This window comes from Thunnus albacares, chromosome 19 (genome assembly GCF_914725855.1).
Source record: "Thunnus albacares chromosome 19, fThuAlb1.1, whole genome shotgun sequence".
Classification (NCBI taxonomy): Eukaryota; Metazoa; Chordata; class Actinopteri; order Scombriformes; family Scombridae; genus Thunnus; species Thunnus albacares.
The window spans coordinates 14,737,679-14,750,654 of NC_058124.1; the positions used below are offsets into that span (position 1 = coordinate 14,737,679).

Below are 12,976 nucleotides of genomic sequence, written 5' to 3' on the forward strand. Positions count from 1 at the left end.
TGGTGTCTTTAGTCCTCTATGATAGTAACTGAATATCTTTGGGTTGTGAACTGTTGGTCGGGACAAAACAAGACATTTGAGGTTGCATTTCATATTTCATTAAATCGAGAAAATATTCTGCAGATTATTCACTAATGAAAATAATTATTTGCATCCCTTTATGAAAGCTCCAAAACAAGCCAGAAAATGGACCTTGAGTGTTTTGCCAACTGTTGTCTCTTAAGTCAAGACTGAAATATTATGTTTTATTGTTGAGGGAATAACGAAAGTACTTTCAACACATTGAGATTCAGTGATCAGCACCCAAATAAAACCAGAACAGAGGTTTCGGGATGACGCACTCACTAACTTGTGTCTGGACACTCGGTAGACTTGAGGCAGGGTGTTTTTATTTTCATGTTCTACAGCATAACAATGTGTACAAAATGGAGTTAATAGATGAGAGGACACATGGGAGAAACAGCACTGCAATGCGAATATAGCACCTCCATTTCTCCCCCGCCGAGGGCACAGCACCGGTGTGAGTGCGTACAGTGTGCAAAGACAGACCTGGGCTGAGTGTCTCTGAGAGCACCTTCATGCTGAGACTTCTTTGCGCCATTTGCAGTTAAATGAGACCAAGATGTTCTCAGCACAACAATGCAAGCCAGGCCACAGTCCACAAACAAATCCCACAGTTTCTTAATGTCATGCAGATCTACGAGGATGGACAGGTTTAAGAAATATGGCGGCAGATATGCTGGACTTTTGAGGTAATTTGGATTTAACCCTAAACACGGGTGTGAGATGATTTTATTTTGGTCAAATTTCATTATTTGAGCGATGCAACACTGACTTAGAATCCAGAGAGAGCTTCTTTTAATATTAGCTGCCACTTTGAACATTCAGTCTTGCCAGCAGCCTCTGGATAATCTGAACTGGGGACTTGTTCCTGGACAGAACCTTGGCAGAATCTGATTGGCTGCCAGATTTTTCCCACACGTCAATGGAGGAGGCAGTCCAAACACAAACATGAAGCACCACAATGATGGACAAAGGGCAGAGGGAAGTGCACACAGTTACAAATAAAACCAAAAAAAAAAAACACATCAGCCACGTCTAGCCGCTGTGGTCTGGACAAACAAAAACATCCTCGAACCCCAAAGTGTTTGTCAGGAGCCTTGCAGAAGATTTGAACCTGCACGCAACCTGACAGAGAAACACCACAGGCCATTTGATAAAGGTGTGTGACTCCTCAGGAGAGTAATGCTCGGAGGGGCGGGCAGAGCGCCGCGCTTCAGTGGCAGCCTGCATACTTTGCCCGGGGCTCCTTCCATGTTCACACACACACAGAAAAGCGTGCGAGCACACACACATTGGCGCAAACATGCCGAGATGTCAATCACACTAATTGCAAGTGGGCCTGCGTGACACTGGGAGAGGAGAATTGGAAATAAGATAAAGGTTTTAATCAACTGTGGTTTTCGACCACTAAGCAGCAGCAGCAGCAGCGGGGAGCGTGACGTGAAGGAGCTCCAGGCGGGAGTGTGCGGGTCACACTCGCTGAAAAGAGCATAACAAGCTTGGCTTGCACTGAAAATCATGCCTGGGCTCCCTCCTGCAGTTACAATAGCCACAAAAATTTCCTTCAGCAGAACATGAAAACAAAATTCATAAACAGTATATATTTATATTCATATATATGAAAAAAAAAATTAAAACAGCCAAATCAATGTCTTTTTTGCTTTGAATTTAAACTCCAACATGTTTTTTCTTTACGTATATATAGATTTGTCTTATTTTCAAACAATAATACGTTCACATAATACAATGGCTAATTATTTTTGACATAATCTAAATATTTCTTACTGAAATATCAATGTAATGACATAGAAGAAGCACAATGATTATTCTCAAAAAGTGACTTTAAGGCTATCCCTATATTCAAAACAATAGTAGCCCGAAAAGGTTGAACGGTACATTATTTCCTTACGCGATATCATACTTGAACCTGTCTTGTTCATAAGGTGGCAAATGTAATGACCAAAGTCATAAAATACAAGAACTACATATATACATAAACAGACCAAAAAAGAAAAAAAAAAAAAAAAGACAGAAATAGAAACAGGTGGGCAAACATAACAAAGCTACGATTTTCAGGTGCGGAAGTCCTGTTTATCAAACAAGCGAGCGTGTGAGTTTATTAGCTGGTGTTGGTTTTGAATAATTCTCGTGTTAAATGATCCTGTGCGAGTGACAGAAATGCCAATAAAGATTTCTGCGTGCATTCAAACTAGTTTCATATAATTCAGAGAGTAAATGCAGATACAAGTTGGAAGAAACATCTGTCTTAAACCGAACACAAAGCATTTCTATTCATTTCAGAACATTGTAATAAAGCAGAATGCAGCCTCAGGTGACAAAACCGTTGGTCCACCGTTCACCACAAAGCAAACATCTGTGAACTATTTGGCTTTGTGATTTTTGCTTCCTGCCTTTGAGCCGTCTACGAGGCTGGAATTAAAATAGAAACATTCAGATAACCGCATTATTTTTTTTTACCAATCACACTCAGTCACAAGGATACGTGCAGATCACAGGGACTCAAAAAGTCCAAACCAAAGCTTTGCTTGCATGTTGCCAAGTGAATGAAGTGTGCAATGCACATTAAACAAAGTAGTGACCTAATCAAGTCAGTCAAGTTATAAATTTTTCCACCCTCATCCAAAACTCTTGGAGTAAATAATGGATCAAAAAAAACGGTGGTCGCCAAGTCTGGTTTTTTTTATGTTGTTACTTCTTTTTATAACCAGTTAAGTTGGAAATGGAGAGGGCATAGTGGAAGATAAGTAACATTTTCAACTCTCTAGAAGTAACCACAGGCATTATCAAATATACCAAGTGCTTAGATACACACATACAGTGCAAGTGCCTCACTTTTGGTTTTGAGCCCCCCTCCTTTGGTTAGCTGATCATCAAGCTGCGCCTCTACGGCGAACGTAAACACAAAGTTATTTTGTTCCCTTTGGGAAGGTCGTAAAAGTTGGTTGAGGAGGAGGGCAATCTGTCTCTCTGTATGTAGTGAAAGATCTTTATCTTTTTATGGCCTCGCACACCGCTGGCTTCATGCTTCCAGTGCTGTCAGGAAGGTCTTTTAACACACCTTCTTTAGCAGGTGGTAGGTAAACAGTCTTGGTTTTGCCGAACAAACAAAAGAGATAGAAAAAGAAAACTACATCAACAACAGTAAACATGGCACCTTAACAAAAACCAAAAACATTAAGAACAAGATAAAGGAGTTTTTGGTTGCAAAGTTGTCATGTATAATGAAAGAGAGAAGCTGTTGAGATAGTGCTGTATACAATATAACCCCAAGTTTTAGCTGCTGGTTTTTGCTTTCTGTAGAATCACATCCCTGATAAAACAAAGAAAATGGATCAACTTGATAAAAAAATGACATAGAAAACAGTTCCTGTCTTCTGTTATGACACGTGTGTGTCTGTATGTGTATGTGTGTATGTGTGTATGTGTGTGTGTGTGTGTGTGAATGCTTTTGCGGTTTCATGTGATACATCACTGGCATGGTCCGTCTGCTTTCCCTGACTGTAAATTGTATCTTTTTTTTTTTGCATTGATCATTCACCTTGTGTCTCCCTCTTCCTCTTTTTCTCTCTACCTCTCAACCCGTCCTTCCCTGCTCTGCCGTACATTCCCCCTGAGCTGTCAGGAGTGAAGAACAGGTGAGGAACCGGGAGAGGTTGTGATGTTGGTGATAAAAGATCACCTCAAATAGTCCAGAAACAAAAACAAGAGATGAACAAGTTGAAGGAAGAACAAAAAATAGCGAGCGAACCTCCATGCTTTTTTCATAACTTTCTTCAAAAACTTCAGCAAAGAGGTCCGTTCTTCTTTTGGATAAAAAAAGTGAAGATTTTTTTTTTTCTTTTGACAAAACACACAAAAAAGGTTTTGGCCTTTTTTTTCTGGACCCCTTCTTTGACTAGACTTTCCATTTAAAAACCAGAGCTTTACAAAACATAGAAAGATGCAACACTGAACCCAACATAAAAACAGCAGAAAATCTTAGATCTATTTTTTTTTCTTTACACTGTTTAGCTGCACTGGGGTTTCCCAAAACTGGGAATGAAGGGAATGGCGAGGCAGTACTGGGAATCCTGGACGGCAATGTAAAAGGTGACTCTGCCGTCATTTGGTTCCCTCCACAGCTGGAATGGTTCAGTGGAGCTGAGGGGGCGGAGCCGGAGTTGTTGCGATTTTGAGCTGAAGAAAACCAAATGCATGCAAAATGATGCCCCTCCCCCCTTTCTCTGGCGAAAGGCAGCAGTGCCCGATGGCGTGGCGCGCCGTTTGCGTTGGCAGGGTACACTCAGTCGGTGAATCTCTGGCAGGCTTTTTTCCAGCGGCAGGCAGTGCACCACATGTCGCGGTTCTCCATCCCGTAAACCTTACGGCACTTCTTCCCCTCGCCACGCACCTTCCGACTGGAGAACAAGAGAAAAAAACATAACAGACCTCTCAGATATGAACGCTTTGTTTTTAAGTTTTAAACTTTGCCCCTGATGATGTTTTTCATCAGTATTTTAACTGAAGCTTAATGACCATTACCAGACAACTCTATCTCTGATTGAGCCCATCCATGTTCATTTGTGTCCTGATGTAGTAAATAATGACAACAATGAATCATAATATGTGAAGCAGCTTGGTTCCTTATTGAAGCGGATTACGCAAATCAGAACTAATCATGACTTGTTTTTAATTAAGAGCCATTGAGCTCATTTGTGAAAGTCAATATTCCATTTTTCATCTCAACCACATGAGGTGATTTTCACTCAGTAAGGTCAATTCTAAGTAGAAAATCCTATTAGATGCACTGGCTTAAGTATGAGCTGTTTCTTGGTAATATCTCATATACGCTTTCATTAAAGCTACAAGGAAATGTCAGATACCTGAGGGCGGTGGTGGCTCTGGGTGGGGATGAGAGGACGGCTATGGTCTGCGAGCGCTGTTCACCGAAGCCCAGGCTTTTACTGGGAGACACCTGCAGAGGGCAGACACGAATGTCATTATGAGAACTTAAATGGACGCAATTTATGTGGAGAACTGACAACGAAACTCTTGGTCTTTCGTGTGTGTTAACGTTTCCTCACCGTGGTCCCGGTGAAAGTGACGGGCGGTGACTGCCAGGAGATGCTAAAGCTGGAGCTGTTGGTGGGAGTGAAGCTGGTGGAGGCTGAGCTGGCCGAGTTGCTGCTGCTGGACGGGATGGACACAGGAGCCGTGGCCTGGAGGAAGAGGTCAAAGGTCGATATGGTAATATATTTTTGGCTCCTACTCAAATGGAGCAACTTATGTGGAATAATGTATTTCTGCTATTGGCTCATAATCACATTTGAGTTCACCAAGGTCTTATTTGCAAGTCGCTGTATTTTCATATTTTTTCATTTCCTGCTTGGTTTGCTATACTGTCTGCCTCGTTTTTAATGAAAACTGTGTTTCGCATAGAATGTATTATTATTATTATTATTATTGCTGAGGTTTAGAAGAAATTAGGAGGCTCTGTGTTTTTATGGTTGTGCAAATATCGTTATTTAAAAGAAGGACACCTCTTTGACAGTTCTTTATGTGAACATTAGGTACGCGGCAGGTAATTTTGGAGAAACTTTGCTCCTTAAAATTCATCACACTAATTTGTGGATATAAGCGAGCCTCACATTGATCTTGTCCTGAAAAGCTTTGGTATGTTTTTAGCAGTAAATGACTCAGGAAGTTTTTGAGAGCAGACTTTAGGTATCTCATTTTGAACAAAACTCTTCACCTAAACACTAATATTTACGTTGTTGGTAAAACATGTAACCCTACAACAAAGCTCAGACTCACAGATTGACATGACTGAAGAGCTGGTGTCACTCGCAGCATTAATTATTCTGATATATAGTATTTAAAACTTAGATGAATTGTGTCATTATTCCACCTACAATTAAATATCCACATCTGCTGCTGTGTGTCGGTATGACAACTGTTAGCACAGCTGGAGCGAAGGACAACAATCCGCTGTGATCATTTGTTTTTTGTAAACACTGAGACACATAATCAGCATAATGAGGACCCTGATAGCTGTGTGTGTGAGACAGTAAGGCAGAGAAGGAGTGTGTAAATTTTGTGTGTGTGTGTGTGTGTGTGTGTGTGTGTGGCCTGATAAGTGTGTTATGGTGTGTGACCAGAAGCGAGCACATTGATTAGGAGAGTGCATCGATCTTTTATCTTCACGTTGAGTTTGAGCCCGTGTGTTGTGTATATCGATCTCAATCTTGCTCTTGTGTGTGTGTGTGTGTGTACATGCGGACACTTCCTCTGCTTCCTGCATGCGCTCACCTGGTAGGCGTGGTCCGCGTGGATGAGGTAGAGCGCGCTGGGCGCAGAGCGGCTGAGCGGGGTGGTGCCGCCGACGTGAGGCTCCTTGGTGTCAGAGGACTGCGGGGGTCTGTGGGAGTCCGGCAGCTGGCCGAGAGAAGGGAGAGGAGAAGGGGGAGGAGGAGGGGGAGAGAGGACGGAGGGCGACACAGGGGACAGGCTGCTCAGCCCGTCGGCCACTGAGTCCGTGTTGAGCTTGATCTCGGTGTAGTAGAAGTCCTCCTCGCCGTCACTGCAGTCCGAGTCGCAGTTACGCCTGAGGGATGATGGAGGGAGGAAAAACAGAATGAAATGCAGATTACTCCACGTAAAGCAAAACGTGTCGATACAATCACACATGACCTCTGCCCCGGTTCAGCATTAACGTCATTCCTCCAACCAACAAAACGTGTCATCTGCAGTTAATCACTGTAGGAAAGAGTGGCCTCAGTTTAATTGAATGTCAGTATGAATGTGTGATCCATCCAATATCATTGTTCTCCGCCTCGCTCATTTTCATCTCATCTCCCCCCAGAGCAGGACATGTTACTGTGGCCCATCAGCCATTAATCTGCTGTTTTGACAATGATGCTGGAGGGAGTCAGAGGGAAAGTGACACAGACGTTCTGGAGGCTCAGAGTGGCCTGTGTGTGTGTGTGTATGTGTGTGTGTGTGTGTGTGTGTGTGTGTGTGTGTGTGTGTGTGTTGGTGTCTTACCCAAGGTGGATGGTGCGAATGTGTCTCTGGATGCCGGCAGCAGTACTCAGCACCTTGCCGCAGTTCTTCCACAGGCACTTGAACATCACCTTCATGGAGTTCTGCAGAGAACACATAACAGACAGCAGCTACAGTCAGATTGCATGAGAAATGTTGTCATGTCGACAGGAACACATGTGGACCCCGAGCTAATTGATCTCTGAAAATGAACATTTGCTATTACAGTACAGTATGACACCATTGTTTTGTTACTGTACTTGTACAGACTTTAAAAACAGCGTGCTTGTATAACCACAGTAAATCATAACCAAACAACCCTTGAGGATGTGACTTTTCTCATTGGCCACCATCATCATCATTCAACTCAAGAGTCTCTGTGTTACAGACGTACAGATACATCTTGTGTTTCCCTCCAGGGTAAGACTGCACAACATATGACATATGCATTTTGATCACTCAGTATAATTAAGGCTCTTCCTCTCCTCTACTTTTTTCAGTTTAAGATTTAGTGTAGCAGCATCAACAGCATAGTGACATCAACTGGAAAGAATTGAGTAAACGTGTGTACAGATTTAATAATTTCTCGTTTTGATGGGACCTTCTGTAGCTCATGAGCTAAAGACACAAAGACTTGTTGTGAGCTAGCAATGCTCCTGCATCTTTTATCTGAATACTGTAATTATACCACAGGCCTCCCTGAGAGGCTTTACATTGTTTTTCATGGAGTGAAAATCCCAGTGAGCGTTCTCTCTGCCCTCCTGCTTCCCCACTCCAAGCCATTAGAAATGGTCTTAAAGGCCCGTCTATCAAACTATTGTTGAGGGGGCTGATTTAATTTTGACAAAAAATTTTTTTTTCTCTTCCTCCTTTCAGAAATGCAAGCACACACAACAATCATCGGTCCCCCATGCACTGTTTTGTCTTTGGGTAACAAAACCCCTTTGTGTGCATGTGTGTGTGTGTGTGTCTCTCTGTGTGTGTGTGTTATTCCCTTTAAAGAGGCATTTCACAGTTAATTAAATGGGGAGCTCCAAACGGTATTGTCTTGCCAAGAGAGAAGCGAGAGCACAGGACGAGCGAGTAGATAATTTCACATGAAACCTTGGCATTACACGTATCGTGTGTGTGTGTGTTCATGTAAGTCAACTACATCGTCATCCAAGCTTTTCGTAAGGCTATTTTTCTCTCCATTCTCTCACTTTTTCCTGCAATTCCGTCATCCACAACCACCTTTTTTCTCCCTCCCACCAACATCTAAATGTCTCCTTCTCCATGCCCTCCTTTGTGATAAGTCCCCAATTAATACAGTATGTGGAGCTCACTCAAGAGTCTCTATCGATTTGGAGAGGAGAGACGAGGCCAGCAGGATCTTTATGTTTGCTGTAGCGGGTATTAAAATCATTACTGAGCGGCTGCATTTGAAAGGCTGAGAGCTAAATGTCTGGGGAGGACATACAGAGTGAGGGGAGTGAGGGGAGAGGGTACAGGGGACAGGAAGAGAGGAAGTGGGGATGGAAGAGTGAAAGGAGGGATGGATGGATGGATGATTCTGACAAGTAAGAGCACCGATAAAGAGAGAGAGACAAAGACAGAGGGAGGGGGAGCAAAGCAATATATATCTGAAAATATAATGAGAGTGACACTGAGCTGTGGATGTGATGAGCTGTCAGTTGTGTGTAGAAATGAGACGAGTTGAAATGATGAATGAGAAAGAAAGAGTGTGTGTGAGTATTCACAACAAAGACAAAACCTCTACAGTAGCGAGAGGTTGTATGTCTTGTATCAGTCAGTGAGAGTCTAAACTCACTGCATGACCTCACTGGTTAATAACACAGCTTGCTGGAGAAGAAAATCAACCGGCTCGAATACATCTGACAACATCTTCAAGACAAGTTCTTGACCTTTTTCTTACTGAGAGATCTCCCTGTTATCAGAGGAACTGCTGGGGTTCACTTTTCAACTGCTTTAATGTGTGAATCCATGTCAGCTTCATACAGTAATAAAAGAAATATTCACAGTACTGCTGTGAGTGTTTCAAAACCCCTCCGGGCTACAATTTTTGTTTCTTAGAAACTGTTCAGATTGAAAATGTATGTGGCCAGTTTAATACGAAATTTCAGCCTGAGTGAAAGCAAACTCCTTGACATTTCTTTTCTTTTTTCTACATTTTCACATTCCAACAATGAACTTTTAAAAAAAACTGTACAAATCTGAAAACACTGATCTCAGGTTTTGGTGTGGACAAGAAAACAAACCTATTGGAAAACAATGTTTGGCTATGTGGCTAATTATACAATACGGGTGCTGTCAAGATCTGTGTTTTTGTCATAAAATAGTGATTTGATTGACGTCTCAGCAGAGCCGCTCAGGAATAACTGTTTGCCTGATTGGTAGTATTAATGATCCTCAATCAAATCACTATTTTATTCTCAATCAGTTCATTCAGAAAAAGCTGAGACTCAGCAGAACAAGTGGCTGTCTGTCCCACTCCTTACCAGATGATGGCTGTCATGAGCAATGTTGTGGTTTGACAAAAATAACAAAAAGAAAAAATACAACAAAAAGGATGAAGAAAAAGAGACATTCACTATTGTTTGCTGTAGCGCTGCAACAATTAGTTGATTAACTGATTAGCTGATCAGCAGAACATTAATCCCCAACTATTTAGATAATAAATTAATCACTCATTCTCTTGTTCTACCTTCTTAAATGTGAATATTTTCAGGTTTCTTTAGACCTCTCTGATAATAAACTGAATATCTTTGGGTTGTGGACTGTTGGTCGGGCTTTGGGAAACATTTTTCACCATTCCTGACATTTCATAGACCTAACGACTAATCAAGAAAATACTTGACAGGTTAATCGATAATGAAAATAAGCCCTAGTGTGGTGTTTCAGTGTGGACGCACATTGTTGTCACAAGCAAACTGCATTTTCATATTTAGCTCCTAGAAATTGTAAGAATAATTTTTGTGTGCATGCTTATTTATTTTTCATTCATGGGAGTTAATTCACAGAAGATCATTTTCAGCATACATTAGCAAAACTGGCCCCTCCATTTAACAATCTAACACGGTCCACAGTAATCACCTTGCGCTTGCGAGGGATGGGCTCATCGAAAAGCAGGCTGCTGCCATCCTGCTCATCCAGGCTGGGGTCTTCGGGCCCTGCGGGGCCGGGCCCCACGCCGCCCAGGCTGGGCACACGGAAGGGCTTGAAGCTGTCTGCGGAGAGCGGAGGAGAAGGTGTGGAAGGGTTGGACTGGTCACTGGGGGCGGACCAGCTCCAGTAGCCTCCTGAGGAGCTGTTGCTAGACGGGGTGAAGGGGCCGGCTGAACCGTTGTCCTTCCAGGAACCGCTCAGACACTCTGAGGAGAAAGAGGAGAGGGGTGCGGTGCAGGGGTGGAGGGGAGTTGAGAACAAAAAGGGAGGATAAAAAGAGCAAGAGTAAATCATAAAATAAATCCAGCTTCTTTAGTCGTATTTGTAGATGATACAATTGCAGAAAAAAACGCGGGTGTTGCTCTGTCAATGATGGGAGATCAAGACATTCAATTAAGTTCAGACAGCTTTATTTGCATTTCACACAAAACAGGCTCTCAACACTGTTGTTGAGTGTGACACAAGAAAATAAATGTTACTTTTCCGTTATGTGATTCCGCACAGACGATGCCAAGGTCTTGTTTTTTTAGATCAAAGAAACGTTTCCTTTAAATATCAACTACAAAAGGCATCTCACTTTGTCAGGATGGAGGCTGGGGGAAACTTTGTAGTGTGTACTTGTTTGTGTGTGTGCGAGTGTGTGTTTCGGTTTGTTTGTGTGTGACGGAGTGAGTGAGCCCGACTGAAAGACCCAGTTTGTTTGGTTTAGTGAGGCTGCTTCTTAGTGGGGTGCCTCTCCACTCTGCTTCTTTCTTTACTTCAGCGCAGTGTTTTACATAAAAGAGGAAGTGGCTCCCCAATAATAAGAACGCTGCTCTGATATGTGTTTTTGTTTTGTGGTGAAGAAAAGCAAATATTATGATTGAATGAAGTGCTAATGACATTTTTAATTATTAAAAAAAACACCTTTACATGAACGGATTCCTTTGAACAGTCATTATGAGGAAAAAAGTGGCACTAAGCTTTACTAGAAGTATGCATGAGAACCTACTGTGTGTACTGATGTAAATGCACATTGTGTTATCTCCGACATGTGTTTATGGGTGTGACATCTGTATGAGTACATTAAGACGAAACTGTACAGTTGGTATTTAAAATCCACTTTGTGCGCGTGTGCATGATGTATGTGATTTACATTTAACATTTGACTTCATGCGTATGTGTGACTGTGATAACACGTGCGTGGTGGTTGGAGGGTTGGCTGCATGTGTGCTCGGTTGAATGGGCGGTCGGTTGGTTGCACAGACTATCTAAGCAGCTGCGTGTGATGGCAGTTACGGGGCACTTTGGATTTCCGCCACTGTGTCGTGTGGCAGAGATCCAGACTCTATTGTGCTTTTTCTGTGGATTTGCAAAACTCTTGATGAGAGAATCCTAAAGCACAGCAGGTGGCGGTAATTTATCAAGTTCAGCTTCCATGTGCGTTCACAAGATAACAGCTGTGAGGGAATGAAAAGTCAGTGTATAGCAGAACGTAGACATTATATGCTTAGGCAGAGCTGCTTTTTTGTAAGTGTTAACTTTTTATAACACGTCTGCTTTATTAGAGATCAGATACATTAAAGCTTAATATCAATTAAAACCTGTGATTTTTAACATATATCAGCTAAAGCCTGTTGTGTCAGAGGGTCTTTATCTGTTGTTTAGTAGTTGAGATACTCACCGCTGACTTTGACAGGTGGACTCCTGACCAGTGGGCTGGTAGAGAGACTTGTCAGTACCATGGCAGCCGTCACCTTGTCCATGTCTACTTCTTCTTCAGACCGTCTGTCAAAAAAAAAAGAAGAAGAAAAAGAAGAGATCTTTACTGAGCGTCATCTGCTGACACTACATTATCACACTGAGAAAGAAAACATTTGATGAACTCACAGGTTTAAAGCTCAAAGTACTGCATGCTGCTTTTCATATGCGGATTTTAAAAGGCGACACAATAAACACGTTTGGACACAAGGTGTGTAATACTAAAAAAACAGTGACTCTTCTTCCGTTCCCTGAACCAGATGTTTCTAGACAGAAAGCAGCTTGAACTCATTTCTCTCAGCTCTGAATACTGCTGCACTGACTGCGACATAAGCTGCTAATTACAAGTTGAAGTTTTTATTTTTTATCCTTTGTGGGCGACTGATGCAATCATCCAGAGAGACAGTTAAAGACGCCATTAGAAAAATCAACAGCCAACAGCTAAATATGCCGCTTTACAAAACAAAACGCTTAACTAGTGTTATGCTAAACTAGACTGATGGGGGTCTTGTGTTTGATTCCTAAAGCCTGTATTATGAACATCAGCTAAGCGCTACAGTATACACACTAACCGTCCATATGACGACATAGAATACACATATTTTTCTCTTCTCATTAGTGCTCACCAAATGCACACTAGAAGACAGGCGTCTTAATCCTCTCCCATGTATCCTTCAGAGAGAGGCAATCCCCGTGATCAAAGAGATGTCAATAGCTTTATTACTGACTGTATACCTATAGTACATTCACACTATTAATGTAACAAGCTCTGTGTGTGTGTGTGTATTGTCCCTTAGCGAGCAAGACTTTGATGGTGTGTGGAAGCCAAATGATCAAAGTCAGCTCTATTACAATGAGGAAATATCCTGCTGCCTTAAAAAAAAAAAACACGACATCAGCCATCACTAAGTTTTCACAGCCTCTGAGATCAAACAGTAGGCTATACTAGATCTTAATTGGTATACAT

General features: G+C 42.1%; 1 protein-coding gene across 2 annotated transcripts in view; it reads right to left on the minus strand.

The window, feature by feature from the left end:
- Positions 1–367: 367 nt before the first annotated feature.
- Positions 368–12,976, minus strand: part of znf704 (zinc finger protein 704) — a 53,327-nt gene continuing 40,718 nt past the window's right edge. For both annotated transcript variants that reach the window (XM_044335522.1, XM_044335521.1), the window contains exons 3-9: positions 11,933–12,036; positions 10,198–10,475; positions 7,108–7,208; positions 6,373–6,667; positions 5,148–5,282; positions 4,947–5,038; positions 368–4,481 (exon numbers count right to left, since the gene is read on the minus strand). In XM_044335522.1, the coding sequence (XP_044191457.1) occupies positions 4,367–4,481; positions 4,947–5,038; positions 5,148–5,282; positions 6,373–6,667; positions 7,108–7,208; positions 10,198–10,475; positions 11,933–12,036 (1,120 nt within the window). In that variant the 3' untranslated portion in view covers positions 368–4,366. The remainder of the gene's footprint in view (positions 4,482–4,946; positions 5,039–5,147; positions 5,283–6,372; positions 6,668–7,107; positions 7,209–10,197; positions 10,476–11,932; positions 12,037–12,976) is intronic.